The sequence below is a fragment of the Eurosta solidaginis genome, chromosome 5 (assembly GCF_040869045.1).
Source record: "Eurosta solidaginis isolate ZX-2024a chromosome 5, ASM4086904v1, whole genome shotgun sequence".
Classification (NCBI taxonomy): domain Eukaryota; kingdom Metazoa; phylum Arthropoda; class Insecta; order Diptera; family Tephritidae; genus Eurosta; species Eurosta solidaginis.
The window spans coordinates 18,293,312-18,318,868 of record NC_090323.1 but is presented as its reverse complement, the minus strand read 5'-3'; the positions used below and the strand labels follow the sequence as shown (position 1 = coordinate 18,318,868).

Genomic DNA, 25,557 nt, shown 5'->3' with positions numbered 1-25,557 from the left:
ACCTAAAGTTTGACTGCATTGTTAAGTTTGGCTGTTATGCCTTTTGGACGTTTAGTAATCTGCCGCCGTTAAACAAATTTTGTTAGCTTCAGTCTATCTACATTTATCTATATATATTAAAATCAAATTCTGTGTGTGTGTTCCCTATGAAAACGTGTTTCCCATACATCAATCATCACCAAATTTTGGCTGTAGGTTCCTTCGGTCAAGACGAAAGTTTTTCATATTTCAGAATTAATAATTTTAAATTTAAATATTTTTTTTTTTGCTATGCGAACGAACTATCTTCGCTCCCAAAAATGATCATGTTAACAAAATCAATGATCGCATTCAAAACCGATTTCCTGGTGAAGCGGCGAAATATAAATCGATCGACACAGTTACAGATGAAGATAAAATTGTGAATTATCCAATTGAATTTCTAAACTCTTTAGAACCACCTGGAATGCCTGCGGATATATCAACTTTGAAAATTGGCTCACCAATCATGCTTCTTCGGAATTTAAGCCACCAAAATTGTGCAAATGGACTTTGCGTTTAGAAATTAATACCGAATTTAATCGAAGCAACAATAATTAGCGGTAAAAGCAAAGGTGAAGATGGGATCATACCACGGATCCCAATCATTCCTACAGAATTTTAAGCGCTTGCAGTTTCCTGTACGCCTTGCTTTTGCAAGCACAAGGACAATCGCTTACTATTGCATGCTTAAATTTAGACAGTCCGTGCTTTTCCCATGACCAGCTATATGTTGCTTGCTATAGAGTTGGAAAACCAAAAAATTTGCTTATCTTTGCACCGAACGAAAAAACCAAAAAACCACTTGCATTACAATAAGATACAATAATAAAATGTTTTAAACGAAAATTTCACCAAATATGCGTACAAAATTCAATTCAATTCAATCAGAAAACAAAACAGAAAAAATAACGCAACATTCATTCTATCTCGGGCGTTACAACGTACGCCTGGTAAAGCTAGTTTTGTATAAAAGAAAGTACTTTGAGAATAAACAATTCAATTATTTTCTAACAACGAACCAACGTTGACCATTCTTTCATTTAATCCTTCTTCATGGCGATCCTGCCATAATTACTCATAATTATAAATATGCACACAAGCAAAGAACAAAGAAAAAGAAAAAACAGCATGATATGTCAAAAAAAATAAACAAACTCATTACTTTTAGTATCAAGTTACCACTATGTCATAAATTACAATAGAATACGGAAGACAATAAAAATTTTGTAAACTCAAGCTAATATTAAATGGGTCATAAAACGTAAGATGAAACAGCACGGCACAATTATATCAATGCCACTTGAATGACCGTAAATAATTAGGCGCCAAATTATATGCGATCATTCTTCAAAGGCTGGTGGTGTAGCGTTACTTAGAACGCGTTCAATGCATTTGATGGTATAATATAATATACATACACACATATAGACCATACAAGTAGTCAAGTTATATTGACCCACATAATTACTTGAACCCAGCAGGAGCTCAACATCATATGTGCATGCCGACACACACGACACATATTTCTTTACATTTGTCAATCCGTCACATTGACCAACACACTTATCGATCAGTCACGCTGATCAACATATTTGTGTATTGGTCATAGTGACTGTCGAACTATATTCATATGTACATAAATAGGTCATTATAATATGCTGTCATTTATGTATTATAAATCTATGTACTTCTAGTTTGTAAGTATTAGTGTAGATACGTATTAGTAATGTCGAAATATTTTGTATTAAAGAAAGTACTTTGAAAATAAACTATTCAGTCATTTTCTAACAACGAACCAACATTGATAATTTCCTTCTTCAATACTTTTTCTTTCTCTGTTCTTTACAGCATCGATGTCGTATTGAATACACCCGTTTTAGTTTTACCACGGTCCGGTGAGAGTTTAGATGTGCTTGTCGCTAATTTAGGCAAAATAACCGCTTACAACACACACGAAGAAAACGAGATATCAATTTCGAAATCTAAAGAAAATTTAAATATGTGGGCTAGAGTTAATTATTTTATTGATATACGTAATATCAACTTGTTTTCTTTGAATACATCGAAACGTAAAGAGTTGGGCTTTTCAGCATTGCCAAAGGTAAACGAACTCTACGCTTGTAATACCGATGCGGTGCCAATATTGCACGACACAGCAATGCTATTCAAACTAACAAACTTCACGACAAAAACAAAAATGGAAAATCAATTGCAGCTAAAAAATAGATTGAATGTGAGTACTTGGTTTATACAAAACAATTTAGCAAAAAAAAGCACCCTCAAGCTAATCTATAATAATTATATTCTCAAAGGTTGAAGGCAGCATCACTCAATGCTTACAAATGTCTTTATCTCGCAGTCAATACGAACAAGTGCTTGACACTTTAAATTCGTATTCGAAATCAAGAACTAGCAATAGCGCACACAATGAATCGCATGTCGTCATGACCAACGTAGACCAGCCGGATAGTGGTGTGTTGCCTGAAGATGACAAAGTAAATGATGAAGAGCTAGGCACTGCATTTGAAGAATCCTACGAAACAAATCTAATATTTTCTGTGCCCATATTTCAAATACATTTGAAAAATAAATCAAATAATGCGCTAATCGATGTAACATTTCGTGATTTTAGTTTTCAATATAATCAACAAAATGATATTACAAATTTGGAAGTACTATTGCGCTCTATTGTAATGGAAGATCTTAAATGTGCTATGGATTCACGTTTTCGTAATATGGTTGATTCAACATCAACTGAAAAGGAGATAATTTATAAGACTGAAAAAAGTTTATCATGTCCAAATCTAACAAATATACATTTACAACAAAGTGAATTATCACAATCTATGCCATGTAAATTAAATCATCGACCCTTTATGTTAGCCACATCAGCGCAAACGCCTGTAAAGAAATTGCATTGTGGTAATAATAATGCTACAACAAAAACTAGTGACGATAAATTAGTAACCTATAAAGCGCTTACACAAATCGTTTTGGGCACAGATGGAAAACCTGTTAGCGAAACTAAAAGTTCAATTGATTTTAATTGTTTAAATTTGACAATATCTGTAAGCAGATGGTTTACGATTTTCGATTTCTTTGGTTTAGTATCGACGTATGAGGTGAAAAATACGGTGCCAGCGAAAAATGAGCTCAATGAGGGTGAGTATTCAACGGAAATAACTTTAATTGTATATACTCTTTCTTTAAAGCGGTTTGAATTGCGAGTTATCTTTTATATCTCGGTGGCCGGTTGGCAAATGCCTTCGCTTATAATGAATTTGAAAAAAGCCAAATTTGTGTTTTAGAATTTGGTTGATGAAAGCATAAATTACACTTTACGACAAATACCTTTTTTCCAGGGACCGTAAACCAAACCAATTTTTTGTAGAGATTATTCCGTAAGCATAAAATTAGTTTCCCCTTTTTTCGATATTAGCTGTCCTTCTTTTGTCGGCTTTCCTCACAAGTATATATGTTTCTATATTTTTAATGCCTAGCGTCAAAAATCTCGCGTAAATTTTATATTTTACATTGAATACAAACAAGAACACAAATAACTCTCCCCAGCGGGTTAGGGGGTTAGAATATACCCGCGGTAGGTATGCCTTTCGTAAGAGGCGATTAAAATACCAGATACAGGGGGTTGTGTAGCGCAACCTTTTCAGGTGGCCAGCGCAATATATAGGTTCTCCAAACCCAATTGCCAACATCACCTATCCGTGGCGAATCCTGTTCCATTAACAGCCGATGCTCTGGCGAACCCGAACTCCTCATGCGTCTAGGGGGTGGGAGGGCGGGATGGCCTGGAAGGATGTATATGGTCATAATAATCGTTCCTGATTATTTATTATTAGAAATATTTGTTAAATTGATTTTATCACAAGTGGGCGGTGCCACGCCCATTTTAAACAATTTTTTTAAATTTGTATCAAGAGTTTCAATATCAGTCCACATGTCAAATTTCAACATTCTAGGTGTATTATTTACTAAATAATCAGGTTTTTTGTGTTTTCCAAAATGTTATATATATAAAGTGGGCGCTCATTTTCAATACCAATCTATTCTGGGTCCAGATAAGCTGGTGTACCAAATTTGGTGAAGATGTCTCAATATTTCCTTAAGTTATCGCGTTAACGGACAGACGGACATGGCTCAATCAATTTTTTCGATACTGATGATTTTGATATATGGAAGTCTATATCTATCACGATTCCTTTATACCTGTACAACCAACCGTTATCCAATCAAAGTTAATATACTCTGTGTGCAAAGCACGCTGAGTATATAATGTAATGTGGTATTCCACATCCAAATTTTGAGATAAGTCGTTTTTGAAAATAATAAAAAATAAATAATGTGGTATTAGGCGTTCTTCAATCGAATTTTCAGCTTTGGTATTTTTCAAACAAAAAAAAAAATGTCTGTGATAAAGCGCTTTCGAACAGGTAAACGAGCAAACGATGAGTTAGCGCAGCCGACGATTTCTAGATGGCTGCAGCACTGTATTGCTTTCAGTTAGGTAAAAACATTGAATATTTTGACACATTTCAAAACCATTTGCGAAAACATTGCACTATAACTTTATGAATTTATATTTGATGTTCATCGTTGAATTAACACAATTGTTAATTTCTTGATCATTTTGAAATTTTCCATAACCACAGGAAAATCGTATTTAGCTTGGGGTCCTTTTTTTTCTTCTTCTTCTTCTGAGGGTTACATATTTGACTATTCTTTACTCAAATTTCCTGGATCAATTAACATTTTTTGTTTTTCCAAAACTACGAAGTTTCCTATTTGTTTTCTGATAACACCCATCCATAGTTTACCTGTTGTTGTTGTTGTTGTAGCGATAAGGTTACTCCCCGAAGGCTATGGGAGTGTTATCGATGTGATTGTCCTTTGCCGGATACAGATCCGGTACGCTCCGGTAACACAGCTCCATTAGGGTGCTAGCCCGACCATCTCGGGAACGATTTATATGGCCAAATTAAACCCTTCAGGCCAGAGCCTCGCCTGTTAGTGAAACGAGATTCGCCCCTCGAAGGTGAGGTTTGGAGAAGCTATATATTGCGCTGGCAACCTGAAAGGGTTGCGCTACACAACCCCTTGAATCTTGTATTTTAGTCGCCTCTTACGACAGGCATAGCTACCGCGGGTATATTCTAACCCCCTAACCCGCTGAGGGTCCCATTGTTTACCTCAAATGTTTGTACATATATCACTCTTTTGTTTTTCTTATAGGCGAACCAATCTCCTTCGATGAATTAAAAGTATCTGTTCGTTCGCTAAATTTAATATTAGTGCGAAATGAAATTGAGCTCTCTAAAGTTAATATATCACATGCACATTTTAAAATCGCAAGTAGAAGAGGAGTTAAATCTATAGAGGGGCGCCTCAAATCTATTTCCTTATATGATCTGACACATTTTGGAGATTTGTATAGGGAAAAATTTTCAACATCTGGACCGGAAGCACTTAGTTTCTCTTATAAGAGGTAAGTAGCTGTTGCTTTTGTTATTATTAGAGGCAGCAAGGACATAAACAGTTATAAAATTTAACATATTTGAAATAAAATAACAGTTAAATCCGTACTTTTATTATAAGAGCAATTAATTTTTTCAAGCGTTAGAATTTTTATATATTCATAATTTAAAAGGAACTATATAAAGCTCAAAGGTATCATGATAAAAATATGACCAGGTAAAACCAGTTACTCTTCTTGGCGGCCATAATGGTTTTTTGATTTTTAAAAAAATTTTAAAATCACTCTCTTAAACTTTGTGGAAATACCAAACCAAAGAAAACAAAAAAAATTGTTGGTATGACATTTTTTACTTTTTTTAATGCCAAAAAAATAAAATGCTTATGATATAAGCGCAAAAATATTTGGAAATGTTTTGAAATTGGTTTTTATGTATATGGCAAAAAAATGAGTTAGCAATATAATGGATGCCCCAACACGTCCTATTTTTGCAAAGGGAAAAAAGAAAAGGCCTTATTTCTTAACCTCTTCTAATTAAGAAGCGAATGTTGGAGACCACCCCTATTGATTTTTCATTCATCCTTCTTCGCTTGGTTGATACGACCCACCCAAAGTAATTTTTTATAAGCGCGGTGAAAGGCCGCCAATGCAGAAAGGTGTTCTGCGCAAAAATACTATGGATCCCACCCTCGGTTTCGGAGCACTCCGGGATCATTTTTCGGGTTTTTGTTAATATCTTTTGAACGATCTAAAATTTTTATTTTCGGATCATTGTTGTCGAGGTCAATACGAGTCTTTTGACACCTCTCTCGGTATTTTTGGACGCGTATTACCGGTGTCATGCTGTCGTATAGAATTACCATATATTTTTGCGTTCTAACAATTATATTATGATATTTTATCCAAAACCGAATTTTTTATTGGTGGAAATAACCAGAAAATAAAAAATCTCAACGGTCAACCGCATTCCAGAATTTTCAATACAAGAATTGTATGGTGGTTTCCCACAAAAGGAAGAATCAGGACACGATCCTCTTCTGAGGAATTTTCTTCAACAAATTGTTTAGAAATGTATCAGCGTCTGCGCGACGAGAAGAAAACCCCGACTTATCGCCAAGGTGTACGGAAGAGATACATATCTACTAGTAATAACAATTGGGTGTATATATCTGGGTCAAGCTTTCCATACAATTCGAAGGCTACTTATCGTGTATTCGTTTTTCTCCGAACTGTCTCACCTAAATACATGTTTTGTGCCGACCTAAAAATTTATCTGCTAATTCGGACGAACTTTTGGTGTCAAGGTAATGCCGATGGACAATCAATACCATTTATACAAATTTTCTTAAATATTTTTGATGGATAGGCCAACACACTAGCTCTACACCACGGTGGCAGACTTTGACCGTTCAGCCGGTAAATGCAGCCTCCACGAACTATGATACTCCAGCTGGACGATGATGTTTAGCTAAGCTGCGAAGAGCTACAGCGTTTTTGCTGACGTGGCAAGTTATGGGAAGATCACTGGGTTCGGAGAAGCAGGTGAGGGAAGACTTTGATCTCTCTTGGTGCCTCCTGTTGGCGTCAGTTATCGCGAAACAGGGTTATCTGGAGTGACTTGTTACGCAACGACCAGCATCTCCTAAACGGTTAAGCGCCAATTAAAAAATGTATCTTCCAACCGCGAGAAAAACGACCAAAACAAACCAAAGAATATCTTCAAGATCATTTTTTCCGCAGTAGCGAGGACACTTGAGACTGCTGATCTCTTATAAAGTGAAGTTTCAGCATATTTAAAGGTTAAAGACGTATCAACCAAGCGAAGAAGGATGAATGAAAAATCAATAGGGGTGGTATCCAACATTCGTTCTTCTTTCCCTTTGCAAAAATAGCACGTGGTGAGGGCATCCATTATATTGGTAACTCATTTTCTTGCCATATACATAAAAACCAACTTCAAAACTTTTCGAAATACATATATTTTCACTTATTTCATAAGCATTTTATTTTTTTTGGTATTAAAGAAAATGAAAATGTGAAACCAACAATTTTTTTGTGTTTACTTTGGTTTGGCATTTCCACAAAGTTTAAGAGAGTGATTTAAATTTTTTTTTTTTTATATCAAAAAACCCATGATTCAATTACTATAGGCTTGTTCTTCAATGATGACAGATCTTTGACACTCCCAAATTGAAAAATCTGGACAGGTTGCTTTAACGAAGTAAGGAAAACGGGGAATAATTCAATCCCCTTCAGTGAAAATTGTAGTAGAAAAGTATCTTTGGTAGTATATTAGTAGTGATAATAAATTTGTAAATGCCAAAAGTTTTTGGGGAAATAATTCATTTTCGTCTAAATATTTCGTGTAATGTTGGTTTGGTCCTTCTTTCAGAAATTGTTTGAAGAATGCCGTACGTAAGAATTTTATTCAAAAATGCACTAGCTCAAAATTTGTTTCCAAAACTCCCTACATGAGCATAAGTTCAATGCATTTTCTCATAATAGGGAGTTAATGAAAAGCATTCTGAGATGAATCGTTCTTCAATCTAACTCTAATATAGGGCGGTTTTGTGACAAATCCTGAATTGGGAAAATATTGCAAAATATTTTTAGATAGCATGATTTTGAACAGGCAGCCGACATTGGGTGATACGCTACTCAGCAGCACCAATGAACTGACAAAAACAAAAATAAAAGAAAATGGCTTATGGTCTTAGAACTTTATACCTACCTTGACTTTGACAGAAGAGTTAAGCTTTTGTTCGGTCCTGCTACACAGGGAGTATTCACCTTTTTATTCTGAAATTTCGGAAAGCTCTTTTCCGTTAAGTATTCATGTAAGCGTTCCGGATAAACCGTTAATTTAGAATATTCGGAAAACGTTCATTTGATACTACCTCCGAATATACATAATATTCCAAATATAAACCGATTCTCCAAATTGTAAAATGGAGGCGAATGTTCCGAACATACGGAATTAATAGAACAGAAGTTCGACTTTTAATACGCGCCCAAAAAAATGGAGAGAAGTGTCAAAAGACGCGTATTGACCTCGATAACAATAATTCGAAGGCCGAAATCAAAATTTTAGCTCGTTCAAAAGATATTGACGAAAAACCGAAAAATGACCCCAGCCGAGCTTATAAAAGATTACCCTGGCCGGTCCACCAATGAGGTGGGATCAAAATTAAATGCGTGCAAAATCCCTTTGTACACACAATCTTTTTCAGTGCACAAAAACATTACAACAACCACATGAAAATTGCCAACTTCAACTGCAAATATCTCCGGACAGAGATACAATTTTTCTCTTCCGCCTTAGGATTATTGTTGTCGAGGTCACCTCTCTCAATAATTTTGGACGCGTATTAGCACTGTACTCCTGTTCTAGACTTTTACCTGCATAAGTTAACATGCCCAATGAGTACATTTCGTTATGGCATCTCCATTATTTACTAATGACATTTTTACGTAAATCGAATTAATAGTCGAGGTTTTGACGTTGAACGATGAATTTTGAATTAGTTTAGGTTTCGTATGTTCATAGGTTTACGAAAGTGCACGATTCCTGGGTTTCCGTACTTTTCATAAAACCTATGTCCAGCCACACTAATAGGTCATGGCATAGTTAATAAATTCATCATAAAATTAAAATAAATGTTCTAAGGAATTATGCAGTTAAGTACTTATCGGGTATTTGTAAACTAATTGCTTCATATTTCTACTACAAATATTTTTTCAAAAAATCGCAAGGAACAACACAGTTAACGGATGTCAATTCGATTTGGGAGCAAAATGGCTGCAATTGTCAAAAAATGTGCCCGTCGAGCAAACCTCTGTGATTGAATCATGCAAAAAACCATTATGGCCGCCAAGAAGAGTAAATGGTTTTACCTGGTAATATTTATACCATGGTTTTACCTTGTAATATTTGTATAATGAGAGGTATCGTGGTTATTGTTGTTTGATGGCACAAAACGTTGCTGCAATTTTTTTCGATATTACACTATCTTTGCTATTTATTTTAGATTAAATGATAATGGAAAATCAAATACTCGCTCACTCGAAATGGATGCAAAATTGCGCATACAAATGTCATCTGTACGTTATATACACACGAAGAGATTTATAATGGAAATTCATATATTTGTTAAAGACCTATTAGAATTACAGTCGGTAAGTTGTTCTTCGTTAATTGTAGTATTAACTTATGAACTTTTCTTCCATCGGGACACGGTACCGAATGCAAAGTTACCGTATTATTACAGGTATCGCTCTTCCAGTATCGGGTACCCGATAGTATTGAATCAAAAAAACTCGATGCTCAAAGTATCAGTACCCTGCAAAAATCGTAGGATCATGTGGTCCACTGGAGTACATACCATTATACTACACTGTAATGCAGCAATGGAGCAACTCATGTTTCTACACGAACATATTGTAAGCCGATCATTGCTCGTTTTTAACGATTGTAATCACTACACGATGTTTATTGGACTGTGGGTACTCCATGTATTACTCTGATGTAATGCGGAACTGGAGTATATGGCCCAGTCCTAGGACATCGCAATGTTAATTGGACCATATTTTTTGTATGAATTGTGGTTAATTTTGGAGCACTCGCTTGGTCCATAGCCCTGCAAAAATCGCGAGTACTCCATGCATACATGTATGGAGTACTCGCTATGGACCAAGCGAGTGCTCCAAAATTAACCACAATTCATACAAAAAATATGGTTCAATTAACATTGCGATGTCCTAGGACTGGACCATATGCTCCAGCTCAGCATTACATCAGAGTAATCCATGGAGTACCCACATTCCAATAAACATAGTGATTACAATCGTTAAAAACGAGCATTGATCGGTTTACAATATGTTCGTGTAGAAACATGAGTTGGTCCATTGCTGCATTACAGTGGAGTATAGTAGTAAGTACTCCAGTGGACCACATGATCCAACGATTTTTGCAGGGAGCGAGTACTCCATACATATATGCATGGAGTACTCGCGAGTTTTGCAGGGTACTTAAATTATAATACAAATGAGCGTTTCAATAATGCAGTACGTTAGTTGCACTTTAAAATGGGCGAATGTTTAGGTTCAAATGAAGGTTGGGGCTTACTTTCCAATTTTCAATTGGAAATGCTTTCTGAAATTTGTATGGGTATCGGGCGGAATAGAGCCGCCTATTTGCTAGATAAATTTTTTCTTGTATATTTCCGCCTATTATCGAAAATTCGAAAGTAGTACTTGATGCCAAAAGGTATCATTACAAAAGTATCGAGTGAAAAAAATCGAGTGGCAAAAATATAGATATGGTAAAGTATCGTATCGAAATTGCATATTTACGAAGTAAGTTTTCATTGACGTATGTATGCAGTGCCCTAAAGTATTCAAATTGTTAGCAAATTGGTTAGGTCGAAACCCCATTGTGTCTTTTTGAACTAGGAAACCTTATTTGCAGTGCCCAAAAGTAGGCAATATTTAATTTGCCGGCAATTACATCGCTTGTTTACACTGCCTTGAAATTTTCAGAGTATTTATTTGTAAATAATAATGAATTCCAATTGTCATTAGCTGTGTTTTTTTTACATCTATAGACGTTTACGCTTAAACTTTATATGGACTGCTAAGCGTCAAACTTTAAAACCCCGACACATAAGCAGTTTTTCATATAGATGAGTTTAACACAAGCTTATGCATTATGGGTAGATTGCACGTATTTTTATGGAGAACGGTAGAATGAGCGACACTGGCGCCATCTGATATTGAAAAGTAGCCAACTCCCAAATTTTGTTGCAAGCAAATCATACGATGAAGAATTTGACATTTGCTTTGGCTAAGGGTGTTGGCACACTTTGCAAGTGAAATTATTTTTCCCCCTGGTTGGTAAATTGTGTAACATTTTTCGCAATTAAAAACTGCAATATAACAATCGAATACGACATTGTATCTCCGATTTTAGGTACACCCTGTTCTGTAGCTAGTTATTTAACCACTGCCGCTGGATGGGTCTCCTAAGCATTATCTAAGCGAGGATAAGCGTTTTTTTACGCGCAAACGTAAACGTATACGCGTGTTAAAAAAACACGGCTATTATATAGGTCGTTGAAACACTAAATATTTGAAACCTAAACTCTTTTCGAAAGTTTTGTTGCAAACTTAATCGTAGTTTACGCATCCTGCCCCGGCTTGTAATATATATTCGGTTTTTTTCTAACCTATGTATGTAAAAACAGAGTGTAATAAGGCGTGGTTATATCGCTGGCCAAGTAGTCTCAGTCATAGTTGGGCACATTGCACTAAGTTTCTATTGCCACTACGTCTTAAATTGTGATTGTATTGGAACGTTTTTTCCATAATTTTTCTTAAATTCAATGAAGAATATGAAAACAAAAAAGAAATAACTTTTCACTACGCCAAAACATTTAAACGCATGGTGAATTAATATTGTTTCTGCGCATGGGACTAAACCAATTTTTATTAAAGATGTCAAACTATAAGCAAATAGCAATGTTTCCATATTTCGATGTTGGTCTCCAAAACATAGATATTTGATTTTCGAACTTCGAAGTCGGGCACTCGCAACTTCCTGAAACATTAAAAAAGTAAGAATGTAGGCGTGGGCTGTTTCGTTGTCTTATTCTATATACATTTATTTCGAGCTAATATACATAAGTAACTGGTATGCTAAGGGAGCAAAAGGCAGATCTTCGAAAAAATTAAAAGCGATAAATTACGCAACCACACAAAAAACAGAAGGGGATCGTACGTATTCCCAGAATTGGCCAAATGGATCAAAGTTTAGCCCTAACTTAAAAAACAAAAATTATAAATTTCACTGGAGATTGAGAGTTTTTTGAAGTTATGGCCGAACTGCGACCCTATAGACGATTTTGAAAGCTTCAAATTAGGGACATCAAACTGCATGGGTGCACCTGTGTCGCATTGCTACATCCGCCAACTATATTTTGTACGGCTGTGTTTTAATTTTTTCGCAGATGTGTCTTTTGAAAGAAAGGAAGGCAAGGCAGGCCCACATTTTCTCTTTGTTTTAACTTTTCAAATACAGTTAATAAATAATATATTGTAACGAATTTAGAGAAACTCCACTTATTTAACACCTTCTACTAACGTTCGTATCGCGAAATTGTTGAATAAATAACTCCAATATTCAATAATGCAAAATGGTCTTTATTATACTACTTTGAAAGTACTTCACAGTAACACTTATACTTCGCAACCAATAGCGTGCTTAAATCAAAACTGATGCTGACTACTCAGCTTGTGCTGCTTTTATACTCTCTGCCCCAAATGTCTAGACGTTTCTTCTTCTAGAATTTTCTACTTGGTTAGCCTCTCGCATAGCCATATGCGTGTATATATGTGAGTACTACTTCGACTAATGACTACATCTGTGTGTGAGTTATCTCTTCGTTGCCTTGTATGTATGTGGGTAATTGATGATTAATGTGTTTGTGTAGCTTGCTTTAATGTTTTTTTGTTGTGCATTTACTTAGTAACAGCTTAGAGAAGGTAATATTCGTCACAATATATATATTAGGAATGGTTATATTCCGAACTACGAATGCCAATATCTAACCGGGGACATTTCTTTTGCTTATAAATCAGTCTCTTAAAAAAAATTGATTTGGTCAAATACCCAGCTATACAGTGTAATTTATCACCATTATTTTTATATTTCCGAATATTTTTTGAATTTAAATTTTATTTGCAACCTCTTCTTTTTTCTAGCCTGTAATTCGGCGCATAAAAATGTCCGAAAGTCAAGCCAATATTGATGCCAAACCCATTAAAATCGGATTACGCATACATGCTGCCTCACCGATTGTACTCCTACCACTCAGTTATAATAGCAATCAAGTTATTGTTGCCGATCTTGGTGAATTCACATTGAAAAATGCATTTCATTTTGCAAGTGATGGAAATGTTGTTGTAAGCAAGCGACAAGATGAATTCGGAATGGATGAAATACTCGATGTAATGCATATTGATCTTGTCAATATGAATGTATTTTCTGGTGAACGTATATGGAAAACAAATAAAATGCTTAATTATAATCCATGTGAATGTGTGAATATTGGCAATTTCATCATATTAAAATTGGGCAATAATTTATTCAAGGAAACATGTCATTTAAAATTGCAAGTAGAACGTAATACCGATACAGCTGTTAGTCATAATTGTGCCGACATAACAGTTAAAGGTGTACTAACCAAACTTAATGCTATTATAAATTTACAACAATACAAATTATTACGCGGATTTCTTAGCTACAATTTAGGTGAAATGATTGATGATGTTTATGACAGTTACGAGCAACAAAATATTTACGAATCCATTGATAAACTTAATAATGTTAACGAAACATATAATTCGGCGGATACGCTTGATATGCCCATTTGGACAACAATGTCAATTAATTTGCAATTGGAAAATGTTTCAGTCTCATTGGCAGATCAACAAAATTATGATGATGATAATGATGAAATTATGTTAAAATCGTTAGCATGCATCAATTTTATAAAATCATTTTTAAAAATTGATACATTCAGTGATGGTGCACAAGATATAGATTTGGTATCAAGCGAAGTATTAGTGTTGGATACACGTCCCGAACAAACATCGAAAAATGTATTTCGACACATTTTGAAACCAAAACGTGATAAACGTGAAGCAAAAGACATCGTACAAGCTGAAATACATAGTCGTAAACATAATAATTCATCATCAAAATATACAATTTTATTAAATAATATGCGTTTGATGGCGATACTTGATTGTTTGGAGAGCATAAAAAAATTTCTCGAAGAAGAACCAACAGTATCATCAACGGTAACGCCAACGTGGCGTACGAATAAAATTATGAAACAAACATCACAAAGCACGCATGAGAGTATTGTTGGCAGCGAATTAAAAGCACCTGATACGGAAATTATATTAAATATCACTGATTCTGAAGTAATTTTTGTTGAGAACGTCGAATTGGCTGATACAAATGCGATTATTTTAAAAAATACCACTGTACTGCAATACAAACCGCATAGCAGCAGTTGGCCTTTATCGATTGATGTCAATCATTTGGAAGTATTCTCATGCATATTGGGTGCTGAAGAAGAGAGCGCTTTGTCAATTATCGATCCATTTTCATTAAATATGGAATTGAAAAATAATTGTTTTCACATTATCATACACAAACAACTCTCGATACGTTTATCATATAATGATGTAAAATTATTTTCGAAAATGTTACAATCAATACCAAATCAAACGAAAACATCACAGAAAAACGCGCATCACGCCGCCAAATATGCAAATTTTGAAATTGTTGCACCACTTATCTCAATGGGTTTCAAACAAAAAGATTGCTGGGAAGCAATGGAAGTTTGTAATTATAATTTAAATGATGCCGCTATGTGGCTAACACAACAAAAATATTTGAAAACCGATAAAGCAGCATATTTAGAAGTGCATGATTTATTGATAAACGCTAATTGCATATCGATTTGTATTATCGATGATTGTATGGATGCAGATGTACCATTATTGGAGATTGCGTTAACACAGCTCACTTTGGCGCAACATTTATGCAATGACCAATCACCAAATACGACGGTTGGTAGTGGGCGCAGCATGCCATTATATCAAGAGGGGCGCCTCGAGACAATATTCGCTAGTGATTATTATAATCGTCGCTTGAGCGGTTGGGAACCAGTTATTGAGCCATGGGAATGCTCAGCACATTGGCAGCATACACGTCGTAATGTTTTAATACCAAAGATGTTGGTGATGCAAGTGAGTAGCAAACAATTACTCAAAATGAATATAACAACAACACTGTTAGAACTCTGCGATATTGTACGTTATAATTGGATCAAAGATTATTATAGTCAAGGCAACAATATTAGCGGTGGGGGTAATGTTATTGTCAATTGCGGTTTCCAAAACGCAGCGCTCACCACAGCGTGTTTTCGTCGTCGTTCACCATTTGTGCCGTTTGCGCTTAAGAATCTCACCGGTGAACCTTTGCTATTCAAAATTCACTACGCTGCACCTGGCGGCATTACACGTACGGAAGTAAATCAGTTGGATATTATGTGCGATTGGTTAGCGGTTGAACCCAATGAAATTTTGCCATTCGATTTTGGTCCACAAAATAAGTTAAGACATATGAATTCGCACAAATTGAATACACATCAAATATTGGTACAAATTCAAGGCTGGACTTTGATTGGTCCAATATCTATAGATAAGGTTGGTGTATTCTTTCGTTATGCCACATTGGATATGCAATATAAGAAACGCACACGCATTGTATTTGACATTTCAATGTTCGGCTCAGCACAGAAAATGATAACAATACGTTCGGCTTTAACGGTAGTGAATCGTTTGAACGCACGCATTTTACTCAAAATGGAAGTAAAACATGAGCATAATGTTGCGCTCTCCGTACTAGAAGCCAATGCTCAGTTGAGCGTACCATTACGTTTGGTTGATTCGCTCATCTATTTTCGTCCATATACTGCCAACACCGTCAGCAGCAGCACCAACACCAACAGTAACCCCACAAACAAAACAATTGATGATTTGGTGGCGCATGCGACAAATGGCAAAACAATATTTGTACGGAAAAATTCTATTTTATGTAGTAATCGTTGTGATGATTTGGAATTCAGTACATGTGGTATATCGTGGACTTCATGTAGTAAAGATTCTGTAGATGAACTCTTCTCATGTTATGGTAAAAATAAAGCCGTGTTTTATACACTCGTCGAAATACGTAAAGCAAAATATCCGAATAGAGATTTAAATACACCTGGACACACGATCACTCTACTGCCGCCATTGAAATTAAGAAACATGCTCTCATGCGATTTGTTATTCAAAGTTTCTGGTCATATTCAAGGTAGAATTAATTCGTCGGAAGTTGTAAATATCCACACAATAAATGCATGTGATTCCTTTGTATTGAGCATAACATTGGATAATTATAAGTTATCAGGGCAATTGAAAATACCAATGGGTCATACTGGTATTGTAGAACCAAAATTAAAATTGATTGATATCTTGAATCGTGAGCTTTATCTACGTGTTTCAATACAATCGTTTCAAGGCAAAGGTATGGAAATATTCATAAGTGCACCCATTTGGATACTTAATCGTACTGGACTGCCTTTGGTATATCGACAAGAGGGCACCAATCGAATAGGATCAGGACAATTCGATGAACACGAACAGGCGCGTATAGTGTCGCCGTTGCTTTTCTCATTTTCCGATCAAGAAGGCTCACCTTCGTTAGAAATACGTTTGGGCAATAGTTATGGGAATAATAATCCGGTAAGTTTTAACTTTTTTACTAAAGGTAAATAACAGATACATAAGGGCGATTTTCTCAGTCGAGGAAGCGAAGTAAACGATGAAACTATTTCACGTTTTCCAGACCAAATATGCCACATTTAGAGAACGCACCACTTACACAAGTAATATTTTTAGAATCTGATCCCCGCGCCTAATGTTCAATACAAATAATTTGTGTTTTTTCATAAATTTTTTCATGTTGGTGTTATTGTTGTAGCAGTGCGTTGCGCCATCCAATAGGTGCGACCAATCACAAATTGTAATCAATGTCCTCTAACGGCCGCCCAAGGAAACTTGCTGTTTCAACAGGGGTGGACCATAATGAGAGGGGTGTTAAAGGCGTTGGTTCCACATTACAATAGAAGAGATGGTTGGTGTCATGTGGGGACACATTGCAAGATATTTCGTATGTCGGGGTTGATTCTGGATAGGTACGAGTTTAACCTGTTACAGTACCCATATCGAAGTTGACCTAAAGTGTCGCGCGTTTCCCTAGGGAGAGTGGGTTCCTCCTCTGCTAGTTCTGGGTATTTTTCTTTGAGTATCGGAATCGCCTGGCAATTTCCGGCACAGAGGTCCGACGCCTGTTTGTGGATATCACTGAGGACCTGCTTGTGCTTTTTTGCTTCATACGTTCTCAGGTGCCGTATTTCCTCATAATGCTTACGGAGATGACCCCTTAAGCCCCTGGGCGGTATAGCCCCATCAACCAGATGTCTGTTGAGATGCCCAGGTTTCTGGGTATTCCACAGAAACTGTTTGTTTAGCATTTCATTTCTGTCCCTAATGGGGAGTACTCTCGCCTCATTGTGTAGATGGTGTTCTGGGGCCATAAGAAGAAAGCCCGTAGCGGTTCTGAGGGCAGTCTTATTATACCCGCTGTACTTGTACACAGGGTATTATAACTTTGATTGGATAACGGTTGGTTGTACAGGTATAAGGGAATCGAGATAGATATAGACTTCCATATATCAAAATCATCAGTATCGAAAAAAATTTGATTGAGCCATGTCCGTCCGTCCGTCCGACCATTAACACGATAACTTGAGTAGATTGAGAATAGATTGGTATTAAAAATGAGTGAAATCGGATTATAACCACGCCCACTTTTTATATATATAACATTTTGGAAAACACAAAAACCTGATTATTTAGTAAATAATACACCTAGAATGTTGAAATTTGACATGTGGACTGATATTGAGACTCTTGATAAAAAATTGAAATTTTTTTTTAAATGGGCGTGGCACCGCCCACTTGTGATAAAATCAATTTTACAAATATTATTAATCATAAATCAAAAATTGTTAAACCTATCGCAACAAAATTCGGCAGAGAGGTTGCCTTTACTTATATAAGGAATGCTTTGAAGAAAAATTAACGAAATCGGTTAGGGACCACGCCCACTTTTATATAAAAGATTTTTAAAAGGGTCGTGGACGAATAAAATAAGCTGCATCTTTACAAAAAAGAGCTTTATATCAATGGTATTTCATTTCCCAAGTGGATTTATAACAATAAATAGGAAAAATTTAAAATTTTACGGTGCCACGTCTTATGTAGAAAAGTAATTATCTGAAATGAAATGTACAATTGAAGCTCACGCTGAGTATATAATGTTCGGTTACACCCGAACTTAGACACCTTCACTTGTTTTTACATATATTTCGTTTTCCATTTAATTAAAGATGTTTTCTTTAACTTCACGACAGCAAGAATAACGTTAATTAATTTTTTTGGCGGCCGCAGTGATGTGGTGGTATCCGGCCCCGCCTAGCACACTGATGATCCTAAGTTCAATTCCCAGACAAAGCAACGCCATAAAGTTAGAAACAAGTTATTTTTAATTAGAAAAAAGTTTTTCTAAGCAGGGTTGCCCCTCAGCACTGATTTAGCAAACGCACCGAGTGTATTTCTGCTTTTTCTCAGTGAGCTTTGCCGATGCCGTTCGGATTCGACGGGAAAGATTTATGTAGGTCCGCCCCATGGTTCAACTATATGGTTGGCTCATCTGTACAGCCACAAATTATGTATGTTCAAATTGTCAAAATCTGTGTATTGGTATTAGGCGAATGGAATGAAATGAAAACATATAACATAGCAGTTTTTGTGTGTGGTAAGAAAATGTTGTCAATGTGTTGGTTTCATTTTGAGTTTGCCATCTCCTTTTGACAATCCCGTCGAACATGCAATGATAAAAATAAAATCAGCTGATGAGATGAGCCAACCATATAATTGAGCCATGATCCGCCCGCTAATTTGTAGACAAAATTTAAAAAGGAGCATATTGTAACAGGCTTCTCGGCCTAAAATCTGAGGCTATATAGCCTTGTATTTATTTCCTTTTTTTCACTTCAATTTTTTAATAATTTTTCAGTGGTGCAAAAGCTTTAACATACACAAAGAAACTTACCAAAGGCAGTTGCGTGCCGAAAGGTACAAAGGCTGCTATGCCATTGGCATAAATATACGTAGAGGTCGTGGTCTATATTCATGGACGACCTTCATAATTTTATCACCTCGCTATCAGCTTTATAATAAATCTACAAGAAAATTAGAATTCTCACAAAAATGTGATATAAAAAAGCCGGTAAGTTGAAAAATTTAATCACGAATAAATTCACAAAAATTGTTAAGTAATTTCGTGTAATAATATCAGGACTCCGCAAATGCCGAGCATATTATATCAGCAATGCCGGGATCAAATTTTCCTTTTCATTGGCCAAATTACGAACAAGAACCACTGTTATGTGTGCGCATAAGTGACGTAAGCTTTTGCCATTGGTCACATGGCATACCCATTAATGAAGTGCATTCCATTTATATTAACATACGAAATGATTTGGGGGAAATGTTCTTTTTACGTTTGGAAGTGATATCAAAGGGCGCAACATATTTTTTCATATTTAGTGATGCAAATTCCCTCCCACCACCGATACGTATTGATAATTATTCTGAAATTATAATACATTTCTATCAATATGGTTGTAAACCACATTGGCGTTGCACAGTCCGGTCACAGTCATCGCTCGCATACGCTTTGGATGATCCTTTAGGTGCACATATGTTACAAATTGAGGCACCTGGTGGAAATTCTATAGAATTTCCACTTAATAAAATGGGCAACTCTAATAGTATAACTTATGCTAATTTTATATATATAGCTTTTAAAGAAACCTTCGCTTATACCGAAAATGAAATGTCACAATTAGGCATTGAAGGGCAACAACTTGTTTTGGCAGTACGCGATAAGAAAGTTATTGTAGCACATAAATGCACTGGGGATCGTTCACAATTGTGGTTGATGAATTCGTTTGGTCAATTGGAACATGAAGGTTCATCGCCGCCCACCGAATTTGTTGGTAAACACAATGAATCGACTGGGTGTCGTATGGTATTGGATGTGGAAACAGCGCTTAATCCAAATGACTACACAAATTTGGTTGTACGCCCACCGAATAAGCAACGTGTAACCACCCAAAGATGGCGTTTCGAGAATGGACGATTAATGTGTCATACGAATATGTGTGTGCAGGTAAGTGTATGCTGCAAATTGTTCGATATTCGTTTGGATATACTTTTTATACATTTCATAAAAATGAAATGTTATATTAAGTTGGTCACGTGTCTCGAAATTGTAGATCATCCAAAGCAGAAGAGATAGACCCACCAATAAGTATAACTAAATTATCATGATTTACACCTCTATTATGAACTCATACGATACACGATAAACGCTTGCAATCTGTTATACCGTATTATGAAATAAATTATAGATTGTGACCGATCGTTAGCGTTTATCGTTTATCGTGGTATTGCCATACGCTAACTATCGTATCAGCTGTTACATTTTCTACGATAGCTATCGTTGATAAATTTTTGCACGATACGTTGGGAGCTATTTAAATAAAATTAAAAATCCAAAAGAATCTAAATAAAGCCTCATTCCCAACACTGTTGCAACACCCTGGCAAGAAACCTTAAAGTGGCACAAACCTTCAAAATATTTGGGACGAATGACCTATTTTTACGGACGCGCAAACTGCCTCCTACTTCTGTTAAGACATACTCTGAAATTTATTTTTTTACTTCTAGTATGTCAAGTACTTACAGTGTAGAGTTCATTTTAAGACGATTGGAAGCATCTCTAAATTTTCTTCTTTCTATGGCCTTTATTCGAGTTTCTTCAATTTGTTCATTTGAGTTTACATAAAAGGCAACAGATGTTGCCGAGAACATGTTATTATTACAGCTTTTAAAAACTTTTGCCCTTTTACGTACAAGATAATTGAATTTTTAGTATTTGCGTTTTGTTTTGCTATCTTTTTCGTATAGATTCACAATAATTTGTAAAAAAAACTCTGCTGTCATTCACAATAGTTTTTTACGATACGCTAGCAAGCGTTCATCGTTTATCGTATGAAAATTCATAATAGGGGTGTTAGTCGTGTTCATCCGTCTGTCTGTCTTTATGAACGCTAACTAGTCGCTCAATTTTTGAGATATCTTGCTGAAATTTGATTAGCCAGTATATTTGGGTGTCCGATTGATCATTTTTCGGAACCGACGGGTTGGAACAGGATAGCAAATATTCGCCATAACCGATTTTTCGAAGAAGGTATTTTTGTCATTTCTCCTTTTGACAGCTATACGGTTGAAATTTGACACGATGATTACATATAACGCATACATTGTTGTCTGAAAAAAATGTCAAGATCGATGTATACATTATGTATATACCATACAACCGATTATTGAGATAAGAGGTTTGACGTAGTTCCTTCCTCATTTTAACAGCTTAACACACACAAGATCACATATCTTCATATGCAATGCAGATTCTCAGATGCGATATTTATAATTTCCTAAAAATGCGAAATCTCTGTTTTTTGCGGCCACCGTGGTGTGATGGTAGCGTGCTACGCCTACCACACCGTATGCCCTGGGTTCACACCCTGGGCAAGCAACATCAAAATTTTAGAAATAAGATTTTTCAATTAGAAGAAAATTTTTCTAAGCGGGGTCGCCCCTCGGCAGTGTTTGGCAAGCGCTCCGAGTGTATTTCTGCCATGAAAAGCTCTCAGTGAAAGCTCATCTGCCTTGCAGATGCCGTTCGGAGTCGGCATAAAACATGTAGGTCCCGTCCGGCCAATTTGTAGGGAAAATCAAGAGGAGCACGACGCAAATTGGAAGAGAAGCTCGGCCTAAAATCTCTTCGGAGGTTATCGCGCCTTACATTTATTTTTTATTTAATACACTCACAAAAACCGCCGTACTTATTTAACAAACTAAGTTTCTGCCAATCTACACGGACTTTGAATCTATTAGTCCCGAATTTTAAGTACACAACGTCATCCAGAATGTCCTTTGTCAGTACAATCCGTCTATGGAACTCACTCCCATACGCGACTAAAGCTATTAGGAAAGCAGGATGTTTTAAGCAGGCAGTATTATCTTTTCTCAACCCTTAACTTACCTTTTAATTATATATTATAAAAATTTTAAACTGAGGATGTTTAATTGTTAAAGAATAAGTTTATTATCTTGTTATGGTTACGCATTTTCGGTGGAAGCAGTAAGGAAGGCGGTCGGCATGATGTGGTGGTGCACGCAAAAAAATTTACCGAACCGGACGTGGCCGGTTACTAACGCTGAAATTAAAAAAAAAACGCTGAAAAATTAAAATGCAAAAAGGAAAAGGGCCGAATATATATAGGGGGCGCCGCGGGTGGTGTTGCGACGCCCGGTGCTTTTCCCACCCTCAAAAACCATGGCCACCGACGCACCTGAATTTCGGTGGCCCCTTACCTGATTTACCTAAGTGCCTTCTAAATAAATGCCGACGCCAGCATTCCCATTTTATATACTAATTTATTCAGATATCATTATTACTAAAGTATGTATGCTATGAAAAAAAAATTGTAAATAAATGTGCTTATGAATAGTAGATAGATTACGTACAAAGTAGAAATTTGGTTAAATGCCCTTTCTCTTTTCATTCACAAACCTATCTTAGGGCTGTACAGTTTGAATACAACTTCCGATAATTGGGGCCCCATTACAAAATTACTTTTTGTTGTTGTAGTAGACTTATTTTGAGTTTAACAAAACATCAATTCGGTATAACACATAGTATAATGACACTAATATGTACTATGTACTAAGAAAATTGTTATAAACGCAACTAAGACTAAATTTGGGGTAAATCATACTCCTCGAAGAAATTGTTTCACATGTTCAAGTAAAACGTGAACTTTTAAATTCATAGAAAAATTAACGAAATCATTTACATGTTCAAGTAAAACGTGAACTTTTAAATTCATAGAAAAATTAACGAAATCATTTACATGTTCAAGTAAAACGTGAACTTTTAAATTCATAGAAAAATTAACGAAATCATTTACCTGTTCAAGTAAAACGTGAACTTTTAAATTCATAGAAAAATTAATGAAATCATTTACCCGTTCTGGTAGAACGTGAACTTTTAAATTTATGGTAAAATTAACGAAATCGTTTTACATGTTCAGGTAAAACATGAACTTTTAAATTTATAGTAAAACTAACGACATCGTTTTACCTGTTCAGGCAAAAAGTGAACTTTTAAATTTATAGTGAAATTAATGAAATCGTTTTACTTGTTCAGGTGAAACGTAAACTGTTTTGCATGTACCAGTCAGGGCTGGTATTCTTTTGTGTTTAGTTCAACTCAGTCAAAAAAAATAAAATTAAAATAATAAAATGAAAGAACAAAGAAAATAATTCAGATTTGAAAGGTTTCATGTATGTATATAATAATATTACTTTAATATGTATAAATTTATTTTTGACATATATTCATGTAGAATGAAGCAATTTAAGTTCCACTGCAAATTTTATGATTTGTAAGTTAAACTCGACAATGCATTCACTTCTTGAGTTGAGGTTGATAATGAAAAAAAGCAATAAAGTAGATGCCATATTAATTATTCACAATTTACACGGACATGCTGCAGTTAGTAAGATGGCAGTAAGCAATAAAAATTTGCATGTAATGTAACTTACATTATCACTAAATTTAACAGTTTACTGATAAAGAGTATAGAAAATAGTATATACATTTTTTTGTTGATAATGTAAGTTAATTTGCATTACTCGTTAATTGCATCCCTTAATATAAATTTAATGCGTTTTAACTGATAATGCAATTGAACTTGAATTACCAATAAAACTTTATTCCTTACAGAAACAATATCAATACCTTTTGCTCATTCCAAAAACATATCCGCAACAATTGCATTAATTAAAAAGTAATAGTAAAATTTTACTGTAACGCAAAGCAACTTTTAATACCTGAAACTTTTTTTTTGTTTCACGGGCAGTACAAATTGCCTACCTATGACCATTAAGATATGTTTTGTTTTTTTCTTTTTTTATGCTTCTAAGTTAATTAAACCTCCTTACTTGACTTTACGTTACGTCTACTTTTTTTTTGCATGGTATAATAAGTTAACTTTACTACAAGTGGATGCAGCTTGCTAAAGAACAAGGTTGAGGCTACACATACGTATATTTAGTTCAGTATTGGAAAGAACTCACCTCTTTAACCGCTGATATTCCTTGTCGCAATTGGCCTGGCCGCAGGTCTATGTTCGCTGCCCTGTGGTTGTCATTGTAGCTGGTTTATTGTAGCCCGTATGGTCGTAGCTGATAAAGATGCGGCTAGTATTGTTGTAGCCGTTATGGTCGTAGCTGATAAAGATGCGGCTAGTATTGTTGTCGGTGGTACCGCCTGTTGTAGGTGTTAACATTAGTGGCCGCAGGCCTATGTTCGCGGCCCCGCTGTGGGCGTTGCAGCTGGTGGTGGCGGTACGTCTGGTGGTTGTTGCGCTCGTGGTTGGTGCTAATGGAAGGGTTGGGGGAGGTACTACTGATGGTGATGCCCGTGATAATAGTAGGCGCCGTTGGTGGTGGTGGGCGCTTTGGGTCGTACTGCTGGCCCTGGAGGCGGAGGTGGTGTCGGACGCTTTTCGGCAGGTGGTAGTGTTCTTCGTGAACGTAGAGGAAGAGGTTTATCTCACTAAGTGTGACTGCGAACGCCGACCTACTTCAACTGGACCTTGTGTTCACACAACACAACCGGTGCAGAGTTTATTACCACCCAAAATAGACGCGTAGAAACGAGATTTGTCGGAAAGAACGGTTTCGGTGCTTTGCGCTATCGACTCTTTCCTAGTTTCTGGACAATTACCTGCGTATGTGCACAGCCGGCGAGGATGTTTTGTGATCCCCAAATTTTTCCACCCTTCCACTTTTTTATCTTGCCGGAAACTCATGGCAATTTTCGCTAGTGATCGCCGAATTTTTCTTTTCTTTGTTTCGATACTTTTTTATCGCAACTTTCGCCCCATCCCCAGTCATTAGGTGTGTTCGCACGAACACGCTCCCAAGTCAACCGTAACCGTAGACCATAACAGCAGACCGTAACAAACCTGTTTCGCTTCGAAGACCTGACGATGAAGTGAACAGGAAACCGGATCCTCTGTGGGAAGCCACTGCCAGGGGCCTCCGATGCCAATCAACGTGGGGCACGACTCACCCCTGAGATAAGAGTCTCAAAGTCCTACTACGAAGCTAGCCGGGCAACATAGGTCCATCAAAAAAAAGGTTAAGTCAAGTGGGGAATTAAT

At 36.1% G+C, this 25,557-nt stretch overlaps 1 protein-coding gene across 4 annotated transcripts in view; it reads left to right on the top strand.

Annotated features, from left to right (window-relative positions):
• Vps13D (vacuolar protein sorting 13D) overlaps window positions 1-25,557 on the top strand; it is a 99,593-nt gene that overhangs the window by 42,706 nt on the left and 31,330 nt on the right. For all 4 annotated transcript variants that reach the window (XM_067787125.1, XM_067787123.1, XM_067787124.1 and 1 more), the window contains exons 9-15: window positions 1,870-2,254; window positions 2,334-3,183; window positions 5,269-5,521; window positions 9,538-9,685; window positions 13,268-16,870; window positions 19,269-19,481; window positions 19,551-20,426. In XM_067787125.1, the coding sequence (XP_067643226.1) occupies window positions 1,870-2,254; window positions 2,334-3,183; window positions 5,269-5,521; window positions 9,538-9,685; window positions 13,268-16,870; window positions 19,269-19,481; window positions 19,551-20,426 (6,328 nt within the window). The remainder of the gene's footprint in view (window positions 1-1,869; window positions 2,255-2,333; window positions 3,184-5,268; window positions 5,522-9,537; window positions 9,686-13,267; window positions 16,871-19,268; window positions 19,482-19,550; window positions 20,427-25,557) is intronic.